The 26,336-nt window shown below is 42.6% G+C and overlaps 3 protein-coding genes across 11 annotated transcripts in view; all 3 read left to right on the top strand.

The window, feature by feature from the left end:
• LOC121921935 (zinc finger protein 232-like) overlaps positions 1-1,250 on the top strand; it is a 19,459-nt gene extending 18,209 nt beyond the window's left edge. For 3 of the 6 annotated variants that reach the window (XM_042450691.1, XM_042450696.1, XM_042450695.1), the window contains exon 8: positions 28-717. In XM_042450691.1, coding sequence (XP_042306625.1) covers positions 28-655 — 628 coding nt within the window. In that variant the 3' untranslated portion in view covers positions 656-717. Of the gene's footprint in view, positions 1-27; positions 718-927 lie in introns of those variants that run through there. The other 3 variants (XM_042450693.1, XM_042450692.1, XM_042450694.1) reach the window with 3 other exon arrangements.
• Positions 1,251-4,532: 3,282 nt separating this feature from the next.
• LOC121921854 (zinc finger protein 2-like) lies at positions 4,533-15,490 on the top strand. Of its 3 annotated transcripts, none has more exons than XM_042450485.1 (6): positions 4,533-4,557; positions 7,752-8,323; positions 8,413-8,524; positions 10,065-10,150; positions 10,804-10,924; positions 12,767-15,490. In XM_042450485.1, exons 2-6 carry the CDS (start codon positions 7,874-7,876, stop codon positions 14,329-14,331), a joined length of 2,334 nt encoding a protein of 777 aa, XP_042306419.1. In that variant the 5' UTR covers positions 4,533-4,557; positions 7,752-7,873; the 3' UTR covers positions 14,332-15,490. The 3 variants fall into 3 exon arrangements, with proteins under 3 accessions (XP_042306419.1, XP_042306418.1, XP_042306420.1); XM_042450484.1 differs by lacking the exon at positions 4,533-4,557 and adding an exon at positions 5,838-6,028; XM_042450486.1 differs by lacking the exons at positions 4,533-4,557; positions 7,752-8,323 and adding an exon at positions 5,838-6,028.
• Positions 15,491-19,675: 4,185 nt separating this feature from the next.
• Positions 19,676-26,324, top strand: LOC121922000 (zinc finger protein 213-like). 2 transcript variants are annotated; one of them, XM_042450849.1, is made up of 6 exons: positions 19,676-19,852; positions 19,941-20,017; positions 21,652-22,183; positions 22,347-22,458; positions 25,376-25,461; positions 25,695-26,324. In XM_042450849.1, exons 3-6 carry the CDS (start codon positions 21,860-21,862, stop codon positions 25,902-25,904), a joined length of 732 nt encoding a protein of 243 aa, XP_042306783.1. In that variant the 5' UTR covers positions 19,676-19,852; positions 19,941-20,017; positions 21,652-21,859; the 3' UTR covers positions 25,905-26,324. The 2 variants fall into 2 exon arrangements, with proteins under 2 accessions (XP_042306783.1, XP_042306784.1); XM_042450850.1 differs by lacking the exons at positions 19,676-19,852; positions 19,941-20,017 and having other exon boundaries at positions 21,172-22,183.
• Positions 26,325-26,336: the final 12 nt, after the last annotated feature.

The raw sequence follows: 26,336 nt of genomic DNA on the forward strand, positions 1-26,336 counted from the left end.
AACAAAAACTGATCCACAAGAGACAAGGAGGAAGAAAGCACAGGGAACAAAAACTGATCCACAAGAGACAAGGAGGAAGAAAGCACAGGGAACAAAAACTGATCCACAAGAGACAACAAGGAAGAAAACACAGGGAACAAAAACTGATCCTGAAGAGACAAGGAGGAAGAAAGCACAGGGAACAAAAACTGACCCTCAAGAGAAGAGGAAGAACAAAGCCTTTGCTTCTCAGGGAGGGGATATTGATGGAATCTCAGTCCACAAAATTACCAAAAGAGGAAAGAAAAGAAGTAAAGATAATTGTCTTGAATGTGGTAAAACCTTCCATTGTAAAAAAAGACTTAATCTTCACAGGAGAATTCACACAAGGGAGAATTTCTTTAAATGTTTGGAGTGCGGACAGATCTTCTGGCTGAAGATGCACCTTGCTCGTCATCAAACAACTCATTCAAGGAAGAAACCATTCAAATGCTTGGAGTGTGGAAAAGCTTTCCTTTGGAAGACACTTTTCACTTGTCATCAAGCATTTCATAGAGCGGAGAAACCACTTCAGTGGTGTGGCTTGGAGTGTGGGGAAAAAATCCTTTCCAAGGTAATGGCCAGTTCTCAGCAAAGAACTCAGGACCTTATCACACTAGAACAGAATAGGATTTAAATTAGAATTAAATTAGAAAAAACCCGCAAATGCAGGAAGTTTATCACATGACATTACTGCCAAAGTGAAATAATGCGAAGATAAAGTGAAGGCAAAAGGGACAAAAATGGTAGCTTTTTACTTTTGGAACTTCCTGAAAGTAAAAAGCTGCCATTTTTGTCCCTTTTGCCTTCGTTGTATCTTCACATTATTTCACTTTGGCAGTAATGTCGTGTGATAAACTATTTGCTGGGTATTTTTCTAATTCTAATTTAAATCCCATTTCTGTTCAGGATTCCACAAATGTGATAAGGTCCTCAGTCAAGAAATAGCTTTGGTGGGAAGAATAGCCTTACTTGTCATCAAGCATCTTACACAGTGGAGAAACCATTTGAAGGCATGGAATGGGGGAATGTTATCTTCCTCAGACAAATGTCATGTATAGAACAACATACCTAGCAGAGAAGCTCTGCAACTGTTTAGTGTGTGTAAAAAGTTTCTATACAGAGCTTTATATATCATCAGTTAACTCAATAAAGAAAGAAAACATTCCAGGTCTTGAAATGTCAAGAAGATGTTACTTCCAAGATAAAAGTCACTTCTCAACACACAAAGAACACAGCAAAGCATGGACTGTGGAAACAGTTTCACTCCCAAGACAAACTCTGCTTCTTCTTGAAGAACTCTCAGGTGAGAGAAACTCTTCAAATGTTTGGTGTGTGAAAAAGAAGTTTGCCTATAAGGCTAGAAGCCTCATTCCCATTACATAATAAACCGGTCTTCAATCTGAACTGATTTAAATGACCCTTGTTTGCACTTGTGCAAAATTTCTGGTGCAGTTTGCCGAGGGGGCAGCAGTGCTAAACCCATTTAAACCAGTTCTTCCAGATTCATAGCATTCCCTGCTTTTTTTGAAATGAATCAGTTCAGCACAAGTGTGAATGTGCTGGCTATTTAATTCGGTTCCTGTGGCGCAGGATTCACTGCTGAATGTGAACACAAAAGTGGGTTTAATTGAAACGGGTAGGTTTGATCACGGTTCAAATAGTATTAATATCTATTCAGTGCTAAATCGCTTCCTTGATTTGACTCAAAAAAAGGAAGAAACATTACTATCCTTGGAATATGGGATAAAAACGTTTCCAAGTTCAATGTCTCTTTTCAATAAGGAATTAATAGGAAAGAAGAAGCCTTTTGAATGCTGGAAGTAGGAAAAGAGCTTCTGTCAAAAATCACACCTTTGCTTAGAAGATTGACCTCCTTCATCAACACAAAAGGCGAGAAGGGTGTGAGTGGTTTTAGGGAGAGAACAAGCCTCACTTGTCATCAAACAACACAAATAAGCAAGAAACCATTTCATTAGTTTTAAGTGTCAAAAAAGCTGCAGTAGTAGATCTTTGCTTTTTTTAAAACTTGAGAATACTCATAGAGGGCTAGCGTTTGGAATTGTTCTGGTTGCTCACCTCCTGTTCTGAGAATGATCTTAAGATATCTTGTATGGCAACACTGCATGAAGAGTATACTTACGTTGTTGTTATAACGATTATAAAAAGAATTTTAAAGATACAATATAAAATTTTAAAATCAAACATTATATTGCATTTTGAGTTAATAAATCATAAGAATGTCTTCCTGATCTTGCAAATTGTTGCAAGTCTGTTTAGTTCATGACAATAAAGAATCAGTTTGAAGTTGATATCTCATATTTTTATGTGTTTTCATAATGACAAAGTCAGCTTTTACATTAGCAACCATGTCTTTCCAAAATTGTATTTAATTATTTTAAGGTCCATAACAGGCCCTGATTTCAAGAAGGCAAAGGGGGGGGGGAAGTAATGATTTCAAAATAGTCTGAGTCTTTGCCTTGCATTATTTTATTCTGCAGACAGGTTGAGTCTCTCTTATCTGGAAATCCAAAATATTCCCCAAACCCAAACTTTTTCCTGGGTGACTGAGATAGTGACACCTTTGTTTTCTGATTGTTTGCTGTACACAAATTTTGTTTCATGCCCAAAATTATTTAAAACATTATATGAAATTACCTTCAGGGTATGTGTACAAGGCTAGGAAACATAAATGAATTTTGTGTTTAGACTTGGGTCCCATCTCCAGGATCTCTTATTATGTACCAATTTGCAAATGCAGGTATTCCAAAATCCAAAAAGTCCAAAATCCAAGATGCTTCTGGTCCAAGCATTTTGCATCAATAGAAGTATAGTGTCTGGATCAAGAGAAGTCATAGTGCCACTCTATTCTGCTTTGGTCAGGCCCCACCTGGAATATTGTGTCCAGTTCTGGGCACCACAATTCAAAAAGGACATTGAGAAACTGGAGCGTGTCCAAAGGAGGGAGACTAAAATGGTGAAAGGTCTGGAAACCTTGCCCTATGAAGAACGACTCAGAGAGCTGGGGATGTTTAGCCTGGAGAAGAGAAGGTTAAGAGGTGATATGATAGCTCTGTTTAAATACTTGAAGGGATGTTATATTGAGGAGGGAGCAAGCTTGTTTTCTGCTGCTCCAGAGAACAGGGCCAGGAACAATGGATGCAAGCTCCAGGAAAGTAGCTTCCACCTCAACATTAGGAGGAACTTCCTGGCAGTAAGGGCTGTTTGACAGCGGAACAAACTCCTTCCTTGGAAGGTGGTGGAGTCTCCCTCCTTGGAAGTCTTTAAACAGAGGCTGGATGGCCATCTGTCAGGTATGCTTTGATTGAGAGTTCCTGCATGGCAAGGGATTCCCTCCTCATGGAACCACAGCCCATGATCCAAGAATCCAAATTGTTTCTTGGTGGCACTATCTATGGAGCCAGTTGTTCACATCTGCTATTTTCCTCTGCCTTCCTGGACCATACCCTTCATCTGGGAGAAGAGATGAGATGACCACTTGTGCCTCCACCTCTTTCAGCTTCCTACCCAGAGCCTCATAATCCCTTATGATATTCTGAAGGCTATGCCTTGCAGTATCATATGGTTCCCATCCCACATGGACCAAGTACCTGTATTCTCCAATGATGTTAGTCCTAGGCCTGCATTTTCTGTTTCTGGTCTTAGTTCAGATGGTGGGGAGAGCTAGCTGCTGGCTGACACCTCTGCCTTTGGGACTGGATTGGCATGCTTTGCCTTTAGTTTTCCTGATGCAAAACATGAAGACTTCTTGTGAAATTCAGGCTTCTCTGCCTAAATAGGAGCCTGTGGCTTCACCAAGGAAGGAGACACGCTGGATTCCAAGGAAACACCTTCCTTGAATTGCAAATGGACATTGCATTTCCCTGTCTTTGAGAATCTCCCAGTGACCCCATGGCCAAAGAAAGGGTGATGTCAGTCTGCAGATAGCCCTCCCTTCCATCTGAACTGAGACCAGAAACAGAAAATGCAGGCCTAGGACTGACATCTTCAATTCCTTTCTCCTGTTTGCCCGATGAAGAATCCAGTGTGACTTCGAAAGTTTGCAACATGGAATTGTGTATTTTGGTTGCCCTTATAAAGGTATCCTTGTTTGGATGTTACTGGCTTTGCTCTCTGGTCAAGAAGACAGCTCCCCTCGGGATCTATTTTGGGATTTGAAGATTCCTGCTCAAAATGGAGGACCTTTGGGGAAAAGGCCAGGACTGAAGGCTGAAATGTAGGACACGTCCTGGAAAAGGAGGGCCTCTGGCTGGATGGCTCTTTGAGGGGGGTCTCCCTTCCATCTCTATGAGTCTATATTCCTAGAGCGGAAGAGGGGTGTGTGTGTGAGACTGAAGATGGTCCTTTCCGGCCATCTGTCTCTGGGTGGCTCTTCCTAGAGCGGCCTTGGAGGCAGCTGGAGGCTGGAGACTGAGAGCCCAGAGGCCCCGAGGCAAGGCAAGGCAGTGGGGCCCCCTCCCTCCCTCCCTCCCTCCCTCCCTCTCTCCTCCTGCGGGGCGAAGCCCAGAGGGGCTGGTGGTGAGTCCCGGAGGCCCCCTTCCCCGCCTCCCTCCATCTTCTGGGCGTTGGGACAAAGGGAAGGGAAGGGGCCTCCAGGGGAGGAGGGAGGATGGGAAGGTATTCTCCAATGATCCCCTCTGGACAAGGACCTGTATTCTCCAATGATTCTCTATAGGCAAATATTCCCTGATGTTTCCCTATGGGCAAATCATAGACTCATACAAGGTCTTTAGCCTTCTCAGCCAAAGAGTGCTGGGGCCTTGGTATTGCTGCTGCTGCTGCTGTTGTTGTTGTTGTTGTGTGCCTTCAAGTCATTTTCAACTAGTGATGCCCCCAAGGCAAGCCCTTTCAGGGAGTTTTCTTGGCCAGTTCCTTCAGAGGAGGCTTGCCATTGCCTCCCTCTGAGGCTGAGAGATTGTCGCTTGCCCAAGGTCACCCAGTGGGTTTCAGGGCCAAGGGGGGGATTCGAACCCTGGTCTCCAGAGTGATAGTCCCAGGCTCAAACCACTACACCATGCTGCCTTTGACTGGTGCCTAACAAAGCCACAAATCCCAGGATTCTGTCGGAGGGTGCGATGGCCGTTTAAACAGAGCCAGTGCATTTTTATTCAGTGTAGAGACTATCTTGAAAACAGCTCTAGGCTCCTCCAAGGTTTCTTCCTTCCTTGTAAAAACGAGGTGTGCTTTGCTGAGGTGGCCCTAATGTTTGAAGGGCAGATTTCTTCTCCCAGAATAGTATTACACAGGCATCCGTCACTTAATAAAGCCTCTACCTTTTACACCCACCAACCTCAACATTTTTGCCTTTAGCTTCTGCCTTCTTGGGCTGCATACGCACTGCAGGAATAATCCAGTTCGATGCCACTTTAACTGCTGTGGCTCAGTGCTCTGGGATGCTGGGAACTGTCGTTTTGTGAGGTCTTGAGCCTTCTCTGTCAGGGAGCTCTGGTGCCACAACAAGCTGCAATTCCAGGGTCCCCTAGCATTGAGCCAGGGCAGCTAAAGGGGGAGATCAGATAAGCCTTCTTCAGCAGCTTAAGTTCAGATGTTCTTGTTTCACTCATGCAAGGCTTACCTGGCCTGGTTGGTTGGTTAATTCTGCGTGTGCTGGTGGTCCAAAACGCACTGAAGAAATCATCCAGTTTGAGCCCACTTTAACTGCCCTGGCTGAGTACTGGGGAATCTTGGGGACTGTAATTTATTGTGGCACCACAGAATGTAAATGCCTCACAAAACTACAGTTCCCAGAATTCCCTAGCATTTAGCCAGGGCAGTTAAAGGGGTGTCAAACTGGATTATTTCTGCATTGTGTTTTGAACCACTGTTAGTTTTAAATGAAAAGTTTTTTGAAACATGTTGAACTTCTTTTTCCTTTTTCTTATTGACGGTGTAGGCACCTGTCCCTTTTTTTCCGTGTTGTTTCTGCCTCTTGTACCAAATTTTCTTTTAAAAAGTGATGCCAAGGAATACATCTACGCTGTTGACTAAGGTATATCTCTATTGCAAAATTACCATTTTACTGGTGCACTGAGATGCTACAGTACTATAACTCTTTTTAAAAACTCCCATCCCAGGGAAGGAGTAGAACGTGGCAGTGATGCTAGGAATTGCCACAAATAGTCCTGGACAACAGAAAGTCTTTGTGTGTGTGTGAGTATGTTTGTGTTTAAAGGTCACTTTACCAGCATTTGTTAGTCCATATTGCACAAGGGATCCTCCACATTCGCTGGATTTAGGGGTACAGGACCCCCACAAAAATGGAAAACCATACATTAAAAAACTCTTTCTTTCTTTTTGTACCTGAAAGAACAGGAATCTCTGGGTCCACCAGGGCAATTCTGTGGCCAAGATCTGCCAGAGGCTGATCATGAAATTGTGCTGGAGGATTTAGAAATGCCTGTTACAGTTGTTCCTCCACTTTTGCGGCTTTGACTTTTGCGGATCTGATTATTCACGGATTTGACTAATACGTTCTCTCTAGGAAGTGTGGTGCCATCTTGTCCTTTTTCCTCAGGCAGCAAAACATCTTGGGCTGCTACCATAGACATTGCAGCAGTATAAAACACCTCAGTTTCTTCCTGCGGGGATGCATTTTAATAGACATATGAAGAAGGGGGAGGGATGCACGGAGGAAAGGAAAGTGATCAGGGTGTAAAGTGGTAGGACTGGAGCAACCAGAAGGATGCTGCATGGTGTGAAGCATTTGGTCTCTGGACAAGAAAAAAACATGCAGGAATATAAGACATCCCTGTCAGGGATGCTTTGATTGATAATCCTACATGGCAGGGGGTTGGACTAGATGGCCCTTGTGGGATCTTCCAACTCTATGATGTTATGATTCTATGATCCCCACTATCTGTCATTATTTTGACAAAGAACTGAGCCCATTTCCTGCTTGAGTTAGATTGGTAACTCAATCTAACTCAAGCATCTCCATACCTGAAGAGAGTCTCTATTGCAGCTAAATTTGTGTGTGTGTGTGTGTGTGTGTGTTCTGGACTGGATTAGTTGGGAGATGAGTTGACACCTCAGGCAGCAAAAAGTCTTGGGCCCAAAGTCTTGGGCCACCTCAGTAGGCGTTGTAGAAGTCTTTGTTAACCAGATGTGTAATTTAATAGACTTTGTAAAAGAAGGAAGTACAGTAGTAGACATGAGAGCCAGTGTGGCGTAGTGCTTGTTGTAAAGTGCTGGACTAACGACTCTGGAGACCAGGGTTTGATTCTCCATTTGGCCATAAAAACCACTGGATTTCATGGCCAAACCTTGGACAAGTCACATGCACTCAGCCTCAGAGGAAGGCAATGGCAAACCTCCTGAGAACAAAATCTTGCCAGGGAAACCCATGATAGGGTCGCCTTAGAGTCGCCATAAGTCGGAAATGACTTGAAAGGCCCACAACACACACATGACACACAATAGAGATGAAGAAGGAAAGGCAAAGCAATGTGAGTTGTTCTGGGCAGAGCAAGTGGAAGAGGGCTGCACTGTGGAAAGGTTTTGATTTGTGGCCCCAAAGGAAAGTAGCAACTCCACTGCCCACTCATCCAACAGATAGCTGCTAGCCGCTCTTTAAATCATGGTATTTTCCTTCTTAACAGGAAAATGTAACCTTTTCTGGCTTGAGTCTGATTGTAAAGCATCTCCCTGCCTCCTACCTATCTCCCCAGACATAAAATGCAACTCTTTCATGGAATGTTTTTGTTTTTTTGCAGGGCTTTCCATCTCCAGGAATTTTGCCCCTCCCTTTATTTATTTTTTTCTTTTGAGAAAGAATCTGGTGAACAATTAACAAACTTCTGTAGTGCTGATATCTACCTGGGAGCAGAGCCCAAAGATGGCAAAACAAGACTCAGCCAGCCCAGAGTTAGGAAGAGGCTGTGCTGTAATTCAGGCCGGGAGCACTGAGGAGTCCTGGCAGAGGAGCACAAAGAAGAGTTTAACAGGAGATATACTCAACTCAGATGTACAGCCACAGCTTTTCAGGGAGTTGCACTATGAGGAGGCCAAGGGTCCCAGAGAGGTTTGCAGCCAACTTCACGATCTCTGCTGCCAGTGGCTGAAGCCAGAGCAACACACGAAGGCTCAGCTTCTGGACCTGGTGATCTTGGAGCAGTTCCTGACCATCCTGCCTCTGGAGATGTCAGCGTGGGTGCGAGAATGTGGAGCAGGGACCAGTTGCCAGGCAGTGGCCCTAGCAGAAGGTTTCCTCCTGAGTCAGGCAGAAGAGCTAAAGGAGAAAGAGCAGCAAATGGGAGGGCATCATCCTGGGTATTTCAAAGATAAGGTAAAGATCTGCTGGAACTAATGGCCTAGTATTTTCTGAAAGTCATCTTTCCTTCCTTCTAGCAGTCCTTCCTGCCTTTTGTCTTCCAGGCCCAATGTGCAGAAGAAGCCTCTGAAGCAGAGAAGCTTTTCTCAGAATCTGAACAGAGAATCCAGTCCATGGGGATCATGAAGGAAGATGACAAAGATGCCAGTGTGTGGGGTAAGAAAGAAAGGGGCATATTTCAGCTTTGTTTCTCCCTCTCCTGATGTCTCCTATGCATAGATTATACACGATCTGGCCCCTGCATTTATATTACTGTATCTTGATCCAGACAGGTAAATAAGTAATCTTATTTTAACTTCACTCAACAGTCTATCTAGAAAGGAAGGTAAAAGAATTATGAGTGGCAGAATTATAAGAAGAGCAACCCCTCTTCTATACTGCAGAAAAGGGTAATTTGAGGAGAACCAAGCTAGAGGGAGAAGTTCCAGCTGGAACAAGCAGTAAAACCTCACGCAAGGAGTCAGGCTTGTTTGATTGCTTCCCCCTCTATGCACCAAGAGCAACACAGTTTGGGGCAACAGATCATATAACAAAATATGCAAGCATAGTGCAAAAAACCCACAAAAAACTATGCAAGCATATTTTATTATTAAGGGCTGAATAGAATTCAGCCTAGTCCTGATGAGAGCCAGAATGGTGTAGTGGTTTGAGTGTTCGGACTACAACTCTGGAGACCAGGGTTCGATTCCTGGGTCCGCCATCAAACCCACTCGGTGGCCTTGGGCAAGTGACACTGTCTCAGCTCAGGGGAAGACAAAGGCAAAACCCCTTTATTATTATTTTTTATATTATGGTATTTATACCCCGCCCTTCAGCCCTAATGGCTATCAGAGCGGCTTACAATTATTATTTTTAATTAGACGGTTCCCTGCCCTCAGGCTTACAATCTAAAAGACATGACACAAAAGGAGAAGGGAATGGTGGAGGGAAAGGGGATGAGGTCCAGTGGTTCTTCTCTCCCTCTGAGGCCTGGACCAAGGTAGATGGACTGGAGGGAGGGCTCTTCTTCTTCAAGCTAGCCCTGATGGAGCTGGGCCTGCCTGGTCAACTCCCTCACTGGCTGGAGGATGACAGTTATGGAGGCAGGAGTCTCTTATTCCAGGCTAGCCCTTTAAAACAAATCTTGACAAGAAAAGCCAAAGTTAGAGTCACCATAAGTCAGAAATGATTTGAAGGCACATAACAACAAAAAGCAGCCCTGAAGCCTGCAAGACTGAGCGGACAGCATGTCCAGCTAGATCCTGCTGCATTCCAAAATCTGCAGTTCAAGCATTTGAGTTTGTCATTAGTGTGAAATTGAATGCAGAAGAGGCAACAGTGGACTTCTAGAGCTCATGATTCAGCTTGGCTTACTCTGGACTTTTTGAAAGAGTGGAAAGCAAATTTCTCACAGCAGGAATGCTTTTGCATACCCCACAGTTGCCTTTTGCATAGTGAGAAGATACAAGGTTGCTGGTGTAATAACTGTCAGCTGGCCCTAGAGTCCACCCAAAGCCTTTCTTCCATTCTGTAAGGAAAAGTTTGAAACTTGAACTGTTTCACCAGCTGCCAGAACCAGGAAAAAAACCTCTCCATCTTGTCTAGTTTCTGTAGGCTATATTTCAGAAGAAGAAACTGGCAAAACTAGAAAAAAGGTGAATCAGAATTTGAGGTGTTGCTGAAGAACTTCCTTGTTTGCCTTTTGTGTTTTTCACAGAAGATGGAACAAGATCACAGCCAAGATGCAGCAGCTCATCTTTTCATTTTGAGGCCTTGAGAACAGCTTCAACCAGTCTGGATCAGGTAAGGAACAGGAACCAAGGAGGGTCAAGAAAGGGAAAGACTGGCTGCCCTTGATCCTCTCCTTGGCATCAGTCAAAGTTGCCCAGTAAGATGTTTGTGAATGCCCTGTGCAAAGACATTGCTATTTATTTATTTATTTATTTATATTTCGATAGTGTGCTGATTTTGCTCAGAGTGGGCCACAAGACAGCTTCCAAAAAGAATCAGTTGATAAACTTCAACAATAAAAATGTAAAACAATTAAAAATTCCCACAGTAAACTATAAAATCATTTAAAAGACATACCAATGTTAGAAAAAACACACATGCCAATAAGAAACTTCCCCGCTTATACATTAAAAGCCTGCAGTCTAGACTCCCATGGAAAGGAGTTCCAGAAGGTGGGACCAGCCACTGAGATGACTCTCTCTTATGTCCTTGCTAAGTGAACCCGTGATGGTGGTAGGACTGAGAGAAAGCCTTCCCCTGAAGATCTGCAAGTTCTGGTGGGTTGATATAGGGAGATATGGTCTTTCAAATAGTCTGAATCTCAGTCATATGGGGCTTCAGATTTCATGACCACTTGGAATTGTGCCTGGAAATGAGTCAACATTCATTGGGCATCTCCAAATTACCCTGTTTTCTTTTCAAATTGGGTTTATTTTTTCCCCTAGGTGACCTTTAAAGAAGTGGCTGTGGATTTTAGTGAAGAGGAATGGGCTCTGCTCAATCCAGACCAAAAAACCCTTCATATGGAAGTGATGTCTGAGAATTTGGGGCTCATGGCCTCTCTGGGTAAGGTTCCTTTTTCTTTATGGTTGATCAAATCAGTTTACAAGTGCTTCTTAAAGAATCGTTGTGGTCCTTTCTAGAGGAGGTGGTTTCTGGAGTCTGTTTCAGATGTGATTGCTAAGTAGAGACCATGGAGTAGAGAACTCCTCCTCTCAAAAACAAGTGCCCTCCCACTAAGGCCTGCTTTGTTTTGCCTGGAATAATGCATCCAGTTCTGGGTACCACTGTTCAAAAAGGATATTGAGAAGCTGGAGCATGCCCACAGGAGGGTGACCAAATGGTGAAAGTACTGGAAACCATGTCCTATGAGGACTGGCTTAGGGAGCTGGATATGTTTAGCCTAGAGAAGTGAAGGTTAAGAACTGATATGAAAGCCATGTTTAAATATTTGAAGGTATGTCATGTTGAGGATGGAGCAAGCTTGTTTGCTGCTGCTCCAGAGAGTAGGAGACAAAACAGTGGATGCAAACTACAGGAAAAGAGATTCCATCTCAACATGAGGAAGAACTTCTTGACAGTCAGAGGTGTTCAGCAGTGAAACCCACTCCCTTGGAGTGTGGTGATGTTTCATTCTTTGGGGGTTTTTAAACAGAGGCTGGATAGCCATCTGTTTGGGGCTACTTTGATTGTGTGTTCCTGCATGATGGGGATTGGATTGGGTGGCCCTTGAGTCCTCTTCCAACTCTATAAATCTATGAAGGACTTGTGCCTGCTTCTTCCTCTCTCCCTCCGCATCCAGGGCAGTGGCAGTTGGGATGGATGGGGGGCCTTTCATCTGCTTCTGGGCCTAGGCATGATAAAGTTGTGCCTGCCTCTTCTCTTCCCCTCAGCCCAGGGCAGTGGCAACTAAGGTAGAAGGGGGACCTTTCATTTGCTTCTGACATATGCTGGAAGAAATCTTTTGCTCCTTCCAGCCAGCAGAGACTTACACCCAACTTGACTTCATCAGATAGCATAATCTATGATACTATTTGCTCACTTAACAAAGAATATATATATTACTAATGATTCATGTCCCTATATGTTGTTTGAGGTTAAATACTAAATGCTTAATAACTGCCAATAAAATACAAGTTAATTATTTTTTTCCCAAAGCTAAGTGATTATACCATTATATTTTTTTTCTTTGAAATTAATGGATTTCCCTCTGAATTCTGCTATATTGTGCCTTCTATCTCAGAGACCTGATTCCCTGCTTATCTGCTGTGATTTAAGTAAAGATTTTGTTTCACCTATAAAATAATCAGAGCAGCATGGTGTAGTGGTTTGAGTGCTGGACTATGACTGGAAAACAGGGTTCAAATGCTGGCTCAGCCATGTAAATCCAATAGGTGACCTTGGGCAAGTGACACTTTCTGAAACTCATAGCCGTAGAGGATGCCACTGTCAAACCCACTCTGAACAAACTTGCCAAGAAAATCCCATGATAGGTTCTCCCTAGAGTTGCCATTAGTCAGAAATAACTTGAAGACACACAACCACCAGACAGCCTCACCACTGGAAAAACACACTTTTATACTTATTTTGTAACTGTATCATACAACATAGTAAGTATAGAAGTTACTTACACCTAAAAAGAATCACAAAAATGATCCAGTGCAGTTGAAAGAAGAAAAAGGACCTTAGCCATGGGTTCTTACAGTTGTGAAATTGTTTTAGCTGACAGCTTTTGCCAAAACAGTTGGTGAATACTCTTGAGTAGAGCTGGTCTTTCAGTAAAACACATGTAGAGGCTCTGTTCTAATGACTACCAACTGTATCAATTAACCAATTGTATTACTTTTTTGATATGAGACTGTTTCTCCCTTGGGTTCTGACTACGTATGTGTTTCTTGCCTTTTCAAGGTGGCAGTGGGCAGGAGAATGAATATGAAGAGGAACCACATAGGACCTTCCTTGAAGGAAGTAAATGTAAGCAGCAAGAAGGGCAGAAAGCAAAAACTGACCCTCAAGAGGAGAGGATGAACGAAGCCCCTGCTTCTCAGGGTGGGAACATGTGTGGAATCTCGACCCAGGAAGTAAAACCAAAAGAAGAGGAAAAAAGCAAATATCTTTGTCATGAATGTGGGAGAAGCTTCAGTTGTAAAGTAAGCTTCAATCTTCATAGAAGAACCCACACAGAGGGGAGACTTTTCTCGGAAGATGAATCTCCAAAAACCTTCAGTTTTACGAAGTGCCTGCTTCCCCATAACGTAGACACAGGAGAACAACCATTTATGTCACTGTGGTGTGGAAAGAACTTCAAGTGGAGCTCACAATTGTTGTCTCATCAAAGAACCCACGCAAGAGAGAAACCATTTAAGCTGGGGGAATGTGGGAGGATCTTCAATCAGAAGGCCCTCCTCACTCATCATCAAGCAACTTATACAGGAGAGAAACCATTACAAAGTTTGGACTATGAAACAAGTTTCACTTCCATGATAGAAGTCACTTCTCAGCAAGGAACTCTCACAGCAGAGAAACCCTTCAAATGTCTGGAGTGTGGAAAAAGTTTCACTCAGAAGACACACCTTGTTTGTCATCAAAGAAGTCATTCTGGAGAGAAACCATTTAAATGCTTTGAGTGTGGAAAGAGCTTCGGCTGGAAGTCAAGCTACACAAATCATCAAGCAGCCCACACAAGGGAAACACCATTTCAGTGTCTGGACTGTGGCAAGAGCTTCAGCTGGAAGACAAGCCTCACGAATCATCAAGCAACTCACAGAGGAGAGAAACCGTTTCAGTGCTTGGAGTGTGGAAAGAGTTTCAGATGGAAGACAAGCCTCACAAATCATCAAGCAGTTCACACAGGAGAGAAACCGTTTCAGTGCTTGGACTGTGGCCAGAGCTTCAGCCAGAAGGCACACCTCACCTCTCACCAAGCAACTCACACAGGGGCAAAACCATTTGAATGCTTGGAGTGTGGGAAAACGTTCATGCAGAAGACACGTCTCATTTGTCATCAAGCAGCTCACAGGGGGGAGAAACCCTTTAAATGCTTGGAGTGTGGCAAGAGCTTCAGTTGGAAGACAAGCCTCACAACTCATCAGGCATCTCACGCAGGAGAGAAACCATTTCAGTGCTTGGAGTGTGGGAAAAGATTTGAGCGGCGGATCCACCTTCTTCGTCACCAGGGAACTCACACAGGGGAGCAAGCATTCCGGTGCTTGGAGTGTGGCAAGGGCTTCAGTTGGAAGACAAGCTTAATAAATCATCAAGCAACTCACACAGGAGAGAAACCGTTTCAGTGCTTTCACTGTGGAAGGAGCTTCAGTCAGAAGGCACACCTCACGTCTCATCAAGCAACTCACACAAGGGAGAAACCCTATCAGTGCTTGGAGTGTGGAAAGGGCTTCAGTTGGAAGACAAGCCTCATAAATCATCAAGCATCTCACACAGGAGAAAAATCACTTCAGTTCTTGGAGATCTGAAAGAAATTTGGTCCATAGACACACATCATTTCTCATCAAGCAACTCACACTGGGGAGAAACCATTTAAATGCTTGAACTGTGAAAAGAGATTGAGTCAAAAGAGAGATTTCAAACCACAGTGTGTGGAAAAGACTTCTGTTGGAAGCCAGACCTCATTTATCATCAGGCAACTCACACAGAAGAGGAACCGTTTAAGCACTTAGGATTGTGGGAACAGCTTTATGGACAAGATGAAAATCCTAATTTGTAATCAAGTAACTTATGAAGGGGAGAAACTATTTCAGTGCTTCAAATGGGTGAAAATAAGACTTAACTATCATAAGGCAGGAGCCAATGTGGTGTAGTGATTTGAGTGCTGGACTATGACTCTGGAGAACAGAGTTTGAATCCCTGCTTGGCCACAGAAATCCACTGGATGATGTTGGGCAAGTCACACTCACTCAGCCTCAGAGGATGCAATGGCAAAGCCCCTCTGAAGACACTTGCCACGGAAACTGTATGAAAGGTTCACCATAAGTCAGAATTGAACTGAAGGCACACGACACAACACACACATCCTAAAGCAACTCACATAGACAAGAAACGTTTTAAATGCTCTTTAAGTGTAAAAAGAACTGTGAAGAACTGTTTTTTCTCTTTAGATGACTCACTAAAGGGCTGAATTTGTGTCAAAGAGAAAACAAACAATAAAGCAAACAGCTTTATTGGAATTGTTTGACTTGCTAACCTGACTGAAAACAATATGTCTTTTGTTGACATGTCAGAGAAAGCACTTACCCACAACTGTTTTTTAATTTGATTGTGATAAAGAGAATTTTAAAGGTATACTATAAAACATGAAAATCAAACAATACAGTGCTTTTTGGTGCATTGCAAGAATTCTTTCATGATATTGGGAATCACTGCAAGTCTGTTTGATTAACCAATGCTTGTGAAAAATTGCTGTGAAGCTCATTTTTAAAATTTTTGTATCTGTTTCCTATTTTTAAGAAATCAGTCATCTCCTACTTTAGCAAGTGTCTCTTTTAGCCAAATCTCATTTGGCTGAAGAGTGGGGTATAAATAAATACATATTATTATTATTATTATTATTATTATTATTATTATTATTAATATTATATGCCCTAACTAACATGGCCAGAATTAATAAAGGCAAAAAATGAGAACTGTACTCCTTTAAAGTAGTATGAAGCTTTTTTCTTTCCTTTTTTGCCTTTCATGTATTTTATTTTACAAGTTGATGTTTTATCATGGCTTTTGTCCTTGCTCTGTTGAGTTATTTTCTTTGAGCTAGACCTGGAAGAGTTTTCCACTGATGCATCATCTCAGTTCTTGTGTCTAATAGCAAAGTTCCTTTGTTGGTAGGTCTTCAATGGCAGCAGTAGTAGTTGTCAGCTGGAACATTTTCAGTTGTGGGTGAAGAGTTTCATTTGTTAGCTGTGATATGAAAGGCATTACCTCCCTTCAATAGGTCTGAACATAGGGACAATTCTTCACATGGAAATCTTGTCGAATGCATACCAGGGAGATCTTGATGGCTACGAATAGCATGCAAACACTTGGATGGAGTTAGTTTCTATTTCAAAAAATGATATAATCATAAAGTTGGAAGAGACCCCAAGGGCTATTTAGTCCCACCCCTTTTCTGCCATATAGGAATACATAAAGCATTCCTGACAGATGGCCATCTAGCATATGTTTTAAAACCTCCAAAGAAGGTGACTCCATCACCATACTCCATCATACATATTCCACTGTCAGTCAGGAGGTTTTTCCTAAAGTTTTAGTGGAATCGCTTTTCCTGTATTTGACAAACATTGTAAATTTTTCTGCTGATGCAACAGTCTTCATTCCTACTGTGACTAATGGCAAAAGAATTCTTTGTTGGGTAGGTCTTGATGGAGACCTGCACAGACTGTGACTGGGCAGTTTGGTTTGTTAACCATGATAAGAAAGACACTAAAGGTAAAGGTTTCCCCTTTGAGAATCTTGTCTAGTTGTATCTGACTGTAGGGAGTGGTGCCCATTACTAAGCCGAGGGAGCCAGCGTTGTCAGAAATGGCTCCATGGTCATGTGGCTGGTATGACTGCACAGAACGCTGTTACCTTCCCACCAAAGTGGTACCTGTTTATCTGCTTGCACTTTACATGCTTTTGAACTGATGGGTTGACAGAAGCAGGGACAAGTGGTAGGAGCTCACTGCGTCACGTGGCGCTTGAGTCTTGAACTGCTGACCTTGCGATCATCAGAGTCAGCATCTCAACCGCTAGGCCACTGCGCCCCTCAAGAAAGACCCCTCCAAAAGATCTGAACATTTTGACAATCCAACCCCATGTATTTTAACATCCCTCTGTTCTCACAACCACTCCAACAAGCAGGTAATGTGCTTTTATAAAATCATGACAACGGAGGAGGTCAAAGGTGCCATCTATGAGACACTTGGTCCACTCTCTCTAAAAGCTTTATTTAATCCCATTTAGTTTAACTTTGTTGCATATGTACATCAAGACTGAAGAACAACAACAACCGCTACAAAGGCAACAAGCCTGAAAGTCCACTTTATTTTTGCTTGAGATCAATCAACATAGAATTCATTCTAAATACAGTTTACATGGATTTACATGAAGTGTATTTTCTAGAATTTCCAATGATGAGCAGGAAGACTAAAGACCTTTGAATTTATAGTAATAAATGAAATGAAAATGTGAAACAAGCACAGTTTCCTTCATCTCTTTGGGGAAGTATTGAATGTTTATTCCTCCTCCCCCCCTTAACCTGCATCTCACTGGAGTTTTTGTTTACTACAGTATTTTGTCTACCTGCATTTCCTAAGGTTGTAAATAGTGGTATTGTCCAATAGGCAGGTTAACATCAATACCCCCCTTAAGATTCTCCTAAGTTTTAGAATTTCAAAATGTTTTATGATGGCAAAATAAGCAGCTGGCATTCATTAATCATGCATCCTGAGGATTGTATTCAGCTAGCAGCTTCTCCATGCGCTTCAGATCAGTAGCTCTTAGGTATACTGACCTTGATTTGTCTTGTCTTCCCAGAGTTTCTTTAGATAGGTTGAGTTTCCCTTATTTGTATTTCCAAAATGCTCCAAAACCTCATATTTTTCCCCATGGGTGCAGAGATAGTGACGCCTCCATTTTTTTTATAGTTCGTCATACACAAACCTGGTTTCATGCACAAAATTATTTTAAAAATTGTGCATAAAGTTACCTTCAAGCTATGCTTATGAGGTGTATAGGAAATATAAATGCATTTCATATTTAGACATGGGTGCCAACTCCAAGATATGTCAGTATGTACCTGCAAATATTCCAAGATCCAAAAAACAGGAATCTTAAAACACTTCTGGCCCCAAGCATTTCAGGTGAAGGAGACTCAACCTGTATTCCATTTATGTTTGTAGCAAGAGTTCACAGCCACCAGAATGGACTAATTTTCCACTATTTTGTGTGTGTGTGTGTCTTTTTCCACCTTTTTGCAACTCCAAATTGAGCAGTCACTGACAAAATTAAAATTAGTTCTTTGCAAGCAAATATTTATATCCAAATCAAGTGAAACAAAAAAGTTCCATATGTAGCCTGGAGTTAGCAGTTGTCTGAAACAAGAGAAAACAGGAGGGTTTTTTAATTACTATTTATTTGCCAGAGATACTACCTAACACTCATAAATTTAGTTTATCCTGTTCTGTACATTTCTTTATTATGCAGGCAAGGACTGGTTTATTGTTCCAGAACAATGTATTTGTTGTAACCATAGTGACGACTAAGTATCTAAAACTCAATAAACAGGGCAGATCCACTATTCTCCCAGAGCTCATGCTGAAGATGCAAGGAGGGCATCTCAATATAGAGCCATTTCGATTTTTTAATAGTTTCTTTTTAGATCTGAAAAAGTTACAAACTATTGTCAGATCAGTTTTGACTTAGGGGTAGCTTCCTTTGGATTACCTCCAAATAGCGATGCATCCTCTGCAAAAATACTGGCTTTCTCAATTTATGCACAGTGGTTGCTTAGATAACAGAATCTTAGAACCTGAAGGGACCACAAGGGCCATCTATTCCTGCCATGCAGGAATGCACAACTAAAGCACTCTTGAAAGATGCCCACACAACCGCTGTTTAAAGGCCTCCAAAGAAGGAAATCTCCTGAGGCAGTCCTGTTCCAGTGTTGAACAGCTGGGAATTGTAGTTTTGTACAGTTAGCCTTCTCTGTCAGAGAGCTCTGGTGCCACAATAAACTACTGTTGAACAGCTGGTGCAGTAAAGAGGTTCTTCCTAATGTTTAGGTGGAATCTCCTGCTCTTCATAGTCACAAATTCAGCCATCCACAGTTTGAAAATATTTTAAAGTATACATCACTTTCAAAAAGCAAGCCTTGATTTGGCCATTTTATATAAGGGACATCATGAATCTACATTTCTATCAGTGTTTTTGGCTTTTGTTAGGAAACGTCCATTTGTTTCCTGAATGTCCTCTTATTTTGCAGTGCCTAGTCCTCCTTTGTGGTTATTTTTTGATTGATATCTTCATTCTTATTATTATCTTCTTTTCAACGTACACTATTCCTAACATATATTATCCACCAAAATATAATACTATTAATTTATCATTAATTTAATTAAATTAATTTTTCCCTCCAAGTGCTTCCTATCCCTAGAGCCTAATATCTTCATATTATTATACCCTCCAAAATTGCAACTCTTCCTGTGGAAGTAAACCACCTTCTTCTTCTACTAAAATCTTTTCTACAAATATTTTCCATAAAAATATTTCACATAAAAATAAAAAAGAGGTCCCTTCATCAAGGACAATCCTCCTTTTCCCCCATAGATACAGTTATGATACTTGTTCTACAAGAGACAATAGGTTTGACAGACAGTGGTCTGAGCTTAGTTTCCAACCTTACCATTAGTCCCAGGCACTGCTTCACCTGAACCTACAACAACAATGTCAGTGACAATTCCTATCTTGTCAAACAATGACACAAATAGCCTCAGTCCTGGCTGATTTGGTGCTAATGGTCGAGAGGAAGATTGCAATCTTTCTTTCATCTTTCATAACAAATTCAGCAGACCTATGGGTCCTCTGAACTCTAAAATAATATTAATAATTATTCATAATTAAATATTATTATTACTAATCTGCAGTGAGGACACAGCCTTAGTCCAACACTCAGCCCACAACACTTTTCCCAGACTGGGCTCTCAGGGGTTAAACTGGAAGAAAGAGGAATTCCTAGAGAGAAAGGAAGCCCAGGGAAATCTGGGAACTGTAGTTTTGTGAGACATTGAGCCTTCTCTCTTCAGAGAGCTCTGGTGCCACAATAAACTGCTAAAGGATTCCCTAGCAGTGAACCAGGGCAGTTAAAGGGGTCTCAAACTGCATCATTTCTGCAGTGTGGATTGGACCAAAGGGGGAGGTCCTTGCATCCAGGAGGAAGGAGAGGTGTTGACCTCCCTCCAGTTCTGCTCAGCCTCAGGAAGCATGGAATTAAGGAATGAAAAAGTAATAATGATGCATTTCTTACACTGAGTTGATATTTCATAAGAAGCTTTGGCTTGGAATTGTAAATTGCTCACTGTTTTTGTTTTAGGGTCGGATTTCCTGTTTTTACCTTACCAAGAGGAAATGGCTCCCCAATTGTAAGTCCTGTTGTCTCATACAAGAATGGTAAGTTTTGTTTCTTGCTGATAGGAAACGTATGCATCTGTGCACTCTCAACTGTGTAGAATGTTGCCACAATTACTGATATAATATGTATCCTGTGTGTAGATGCTTTGGTGACATATGTAACAGCAATTGTCTTTAAGAATTCAGTGTATCATAGACTCATAAGAGTTGGAAGAGACCTTAAAGGTCATCCAGTCCAACCCCATTCTGCCATACAGGAACTCACAATCAAAGCATCCCCAACAGATGGCCATCCAGCCTTTGTTTAAAAGCCTCCAAAGAGGGAGACTCCACCACTCTCCGTTGAGGGAGTTTGTTCCACTGTTGGACAGCCTTTACTGTCAGGAAGTTCTTCCTAATATTGAGATGGAATCCCTCTTCCTGGAGCTTGCTTCTATTTCTCCGGGTCCTAATCTCTGGAGCAGCAGAAAACAAGCTTGCTCCATCCTCACTGATAAGTGGTATGGAAATGTTCATGCTATTGCTATGCCTCAGGGGGTAAAATCTCTTGGCCCACCTCAGTAGGCAATCTAGAAGTATCTTCTGCTGTACTGAGCTGCTGAAAGGAGGAATTGGGAGGTTTGAGCAAGGGAAGGCAAAGAGAGGAGGACCTGTTAGGTAGAGAGCAAACAGAAAGAATGCTGTAGTAGAGGTTGACTTGAGGTTGTAGGGCTAACCTGAAGATTATACTGTACATAATATTTTTAATAATTTTGTGAATTAAACAAAGTTTGCTTGCTTGAAATACAGTGGTCCCTCCACATTCGCTGGGGTTAGGAGTGAAGTACCCCCTGTGATGTGGAAAAACCACAAATAAAAAAACACTATTCTTTTTGTGAAGTCGAAGGCTCTCATGGCTGGCATCCATAGTTTTTTGTGAGTTTTTTTAGGCTCTGTGGCCATGTTCTAGAAGAGTTTATTCCTGACATTTCGCCAGCATCAGAATGCTCTGAAGATGCCAGCCACAGAAGCTGGTGAAACGTCAGGACATAACTCTTCTAGACCATGGCCACTTAGTCCAAAAAACCCCACAAAAAACTACTGTACTTTTTACCTGAGAGAACACCTCTCTAGGAATCTCCAGGCCCTCCAGAGCAACTCTATGGTCAACATCTGCCAGAAGTTGATCATAGACTCACACTGGAGGACCTAGAAAGGCCCAGAGAAGTGCTTTCTCTAGGAGCTTCTACCGGTAGATTTCCCAGCACAACTCCTAGGGTCAGCTTCTGGCAGAGTCATGCTGGAGGACCTAGAAATTCCTAGAGGGAACATACTAATCAAAACCATGAATAATCTACTCTGCAAAATTCAAAGCTGCAAATATGGAGGGATGGCTGTAAAAAAAGAATGCAAAGGTCTCAGTCACCCATGTGGATAATTTTAGATTTTGGAGCATTTCAGGTTTTGAAATTCTGGATAAGGGATACTCAGATTTTAAGCGCAAAGTTTGGAGTAGGCAGCCAAAAAAAAAGAAAGGATGCCTTCTTTCCTCAAGACACATTTAGATCATATTTAAGCCATAATGATTCTCTTCTTTACAGAAAAACGAGTTTCCAACCTGAATTTAATTGTTTTCTTACTTCATGAGAGGGTTCATCATAGCTCATGCTTAAAGAGATTTTGGTGTCTTGCAGGGTTTGGTATCCTCAGTAATTTTTCCAGCTTTTTGAGAGAGGGATTGGTCAGAGAGAGAGAGAGAGAGAGAAACTCATGACTGGTTATCTGTCTGGGAGCAGAGACTGAAGACAGAAGAACAAGACTCGGGTTGAACAAGAACAAGTCCCTGATTTAGAAAAGGCTGTGCTACCTTTCAGAATTAGAGGAGGATTCTGGCAGAGGATCATGAGGAAGAGCCTGAAAGAAGATGTGTTTGGTTCAGATGTCCAGCAACAGCGTTTCAGGCAGGTCTGCTATGGAGAGGCTGAAGGACCTCGAAAGGTTTGCAACCAACTCCATAGTCTTTGCTGTCAGTGGCTGAAACCAGAGCAAAACACAAAGACTGAGATCCTGGACTTGGTGATCTTGGAGCAATTCCTGACTATCCTTCCTCCAGAGATGGAGAGCTGGGTGAGGGAATGTGGGGCAGAGACCTGTTCCCAGGCGGTGGCCCTGGCAGAAGGTTTCCTCCTGAGCCAGGCAGAAGAGAGAAGTAAGAAAGAGCCACAGGTGAGAGAGATTCAGGGTAAATATCCTCTGTAATTTATTATGCAATATTTTCAGGAAATCATCTGGTGACAAAACATCCCTTTTCGATCCCTGCCTTTCTCCTGCCTCCTTCCTTTTCACATCCCTCTTTCTTTTGCAATCTTTCCTTCTTTTTCTCTTCCAGGACCTGTTAGCAGAAGAGGCCTCTGAAGGACAGAAGCCTTCCTCAGACTCTAGAGAGAGAACACGATGCAGATGGATCATGGAGGAGCATGGCAGAGATGCCACCTCATGGGGTATGCAGAAAAAGAAATATTTTGCAACTCGGTTTCCTCTCGTCAGTATGTCTTAAGTATATGGTCCCAAAACACATGCCAGGGAGGTTTTGGTCTCAAAGACATTTGAAGATGGGTGGCTGAGATGGAATAAAGATCCTGTTGTTGTACTGCCTATCTTGCTGCTCAACAGTCTGCCTTCATGAGCTGATCAAGTTGGGTCCAAAACACATTGCAGAAATAATTCAGTTTGATCTCACTTTAACTGCCCTCAGTGCTAGAGAATTCAGGGAACTGTAGTTTTTGTGAGACATTGAGCCTTCTCTGTCAGAGAGCTCTAAGGCCACAACAAACTACAATTTCCAGGATTCCCTAGCATTGACCCAGGGCAATCAAAGTGGTCTGACTATATTATTTCTACAGTGTGTTTTGGACCCTGGTCTCTGCAGTGGTGTAGAAGTCCTCCTAGACTGTGCATATCTGTTGGCTCTGTTGGATCTTCCAGCACATTCAGTATCATTGACCACAGTAGCCTTCTGGACTGTTTGTTTGATATGAGTTGTTGTTGTTGTAGGCTTTTTGTAAGCCATATGGGGAGGGAGGGGTGAAACTCACGCACCAAATAAGGCAGTTTCAAACCACTTTGACACACATCTCTAAAGTGGGTGGAGAACGGATTTAAACTGCACTCTGAGACTAAAATCCAGAGCAACCAGAACCAAGGATATTCTGATTTAGCCTAGAAAATGTGTACCTTTGACCCTGCATATAAATGCTCCAATGTCAGAGCGGTTCTAAAGCAGAGATCCATTCTAACCCTAACCCTAAAGCTAAATATAAATGCTCCTGTGAATTAAAAAAGGATGGAGCCAGTGTACCCAATCAGTTGGGGCAGCAATGCAAAAAAGTGAAGGTGTGACACCTCCAATGGATATATGTACAACATACACAAAGCAGACAGTCCAAGAGGGGACACGGGGTGAAGAGAGCATGTAACCTATGATTATGCTTTGCCAATGGTTTACTGAGCACACAGATGCTCTGTCCTCTTGGAGAATCACAGGTGCAACTGTGTGGCTGATCAAAGGGGCAGCCATCCAATGGGATGGCATCTAGGCAGCAGGCAGCCACTGACTGTGTGTTTGTGTGACAGTGCGCATGGATGCTGTGGTGGTGACAAAAAAAATTACCCAGCAGCATGGCTTTGGGTCGCCTTGGGAGTGACTGGTGTGGATAGTGGTACTTTGAACTGCTTTCAGAAAAAGCAGGTTCAAGCTGCTTTTTTGTGCCTGTCTGTTCTGCCCTGGAGAAAGGCAGAATATAAATTAAACAAAAAGTAAAATAAATAAATAAATAAAAAGTAAGATTGCTTCAATGCTGTCAGCATTTCTATTTCTGAGACATCATTTTGAAAGATCTGTTTTGGGTGAAACAGAGTTGTGTTAGACATACAGAACGCTGATCTAAAAGTTGCAAGGACACACAGAGACTGTTTAAAGATTGCAAGGACAAAGAGTGAAAGAAGGTCTGCTTCTCTGGGTTCAAATCATGGCTATCAGGTGGCCCCAGAGTTCCCTCAGCACCTCCACCGCCACTTTGGGGTAAGAATCAGGGACCTGGATTCTATCACCAGCTGCTAAAAGCTGCTGAAAGCAGAGAAACCTCTCCTTCCTGGTCTTCATACTGAATACTAGTGGATACCATGTGAGATCAGCTACTTAGAATCCTAGAATCGTAGAGTTGGAAGAGACCACAATGGCCATCCAGTCGAGCCCCCAGCCATGCAAGAACTCACAGTCAAAGCATCCCCAACAGATGGCCATCCAGCCTCTGCTTAAAGACCTCTAAAGAAGGAGACTCTATCACTCTCCAAGGGAATGCGTACCAATGTCAAACAGCTCTTACTGTCAGAAAATTATAATTATAATGTGATAATTGTGCCCTTGAAAAAAAAATCTGCTTGGAGTGACAAAAGGTTGTTTTAGACACACACAGAGCAGTTCGAAAGGTTTGGAAGGAGACATGAGAAAGAGCAGTGGAAGGTCTGCTTCTCTGGGTTCAAATCCTGGCTGTCCAGTGGCCCCGGAGTCCGCTCAGAGCCTCCCTCCTGCAGAAGGGACTGTATCACCAGCTACTAAAAGCAGGGAAATCTCTCCTTCTTGATTTTCTTGTTTGTCCTGAAGAGAATCCTAGTAGGTCTTATGTAATAAATGTGCCCTATCTGCACTTGAAAACTGCTTTGGCAGCCAAACTTCCTTTGCATATGTTTCCTTCAAGTTTTCTTTAACATTAGCCTATTGCTAACCTTCCCTAACATTGGTCGATTGCCACCTTTCTGGTTATTCTGAGGGTTTCCACATCCCGGCTCCCAAAACCCTCTTCAGATCTTATCAATTCTTCTCTTCCTACCTGGTTTTCACTCTGCCCCGACAGCCCTCACTGGTCTCTTTTATGCCCTGACAGCCCTCATTGGACTCTAGGGTGGTGGTCCCCAAATTGTGCTCTTTAAAGGTTTTTGGACTCCTGCTCCCAGAACCCCAGACTATTGGCCAACATGGCTGAGGCTTCTGGGAGTTGAAGTCCAAAATCTCTTAAAGGGCACAGTTTAGGGACCACTGCTCTAGGGGATGTATCCACATTGCAGAATTCAAGCATTATGACACCACTTTTAACTTTGAGCCAGGAGTCTATCCTACAGAATCCTGGGATTTGTCGTTTAGTGAGGTATTTAGCCTGGTCTGTCAGAGAGCTCTGGTGTCTCACCAAACTCCAGCTGCTAAGATTCTGTAGAATGGACTTATGGCAGTTAAGGTAGTGTCCAGCTGCTTTAAATCTGCAGTGTAGATACATGCTGAGACTACCAAGAGCCCCTTGATATGATGGCTTTTGTTCTATTTACCTGAGCCTCAAGTTGAATTTGCCTTTATGTCTCTAATAGGAGATGAAACAAGAATACATACAAGGCATATCAGCTCATCGTTTAAAGCTGAGGTCCTGAGAATACCTTCTGGAAGCCTGGACCAGGTAAGGGGAAGGATCCCTGGAGGACCAAGAAGGGGTCAGTCTGGGGGCTCTTGCCCTTGGTCATCTCCTGGGCCTGACAGCTCTCTCTTTTACTTTGCATCCATCAATGTTAACCAATAAGGTGTTTGCGAATGCCTGGTGTGAACATTGGAATCCTCTTGTGTACCCCCAAGCTATCTAGTTTTCTCTTTGGGGTTAGTATTTTTGCCTCATGGATAATGTTTCTGTCTTAGGTGGCCTTGGGTGCGGTGATGGTGTCTTTCAGCAAGGAAGAATGGGCCCTGCTGGATTTGGACCAAAGGGCCTTGTATCAGGAAGTCATGGAGGAGAATTTGGAAATGGTGACCTTACTGGGTAAGATTCCCTCTTCCTTGAGGATGAACAAATCAGTTTCCAAATGCTTAAAAAATACTGTAGCCTTTACCAGCTATGTTAGTTTCTGAAATCAGACTCATGTGTGCTGTAAAGTAGAGACTGCTCCCCCTCCAAAAACTATCTCTCTTCTCTAACCTGCTTTGCCTCATTTTACTTCTACAGTTTCCACTAAGGCTGTCAAGGCAGAAAATATGTTTGTGTCAGTGGATCTAAAAACATTTGTACCCTGGAGGTGAAGCTCTCATCTTATTCTTCTTTTCTCATTTGGATTTGCTTTTTGCAGATTTTATTTTTTCTTGGGCATGAGTTTATTATTTCTCCCTGATTTTGAGGGTGGGGGATTAATCTTTCTGAAGGGTTTAATTTTTCTAGTGTGGAGTCTTAGATAGTTCAGCTTTTCAATTAATTTTCTTTTCTTCTGTGGGCGATTAGTCTTCATGACTACATCTTACATTCTTTTCCCCCACTTCACACCCTGAGATCTCCAGTTTCTGCCTAGG

This window comes from Sceloporus undulatus, chromosome 2 (genome assembly GCF_019175285.1).
Source record: "Sceloporus undulatus isolate JIND9_A2432 ecotype Alabama chromosome 2, SceUnd_v1.1, whole genome shotgun sequence".
NCBI lineage: Eukaryota > Metazoa > Chordata > Lepidosauria > Squamata > Phrynosomatidae > Sceloporus > Sceloporus undulatus.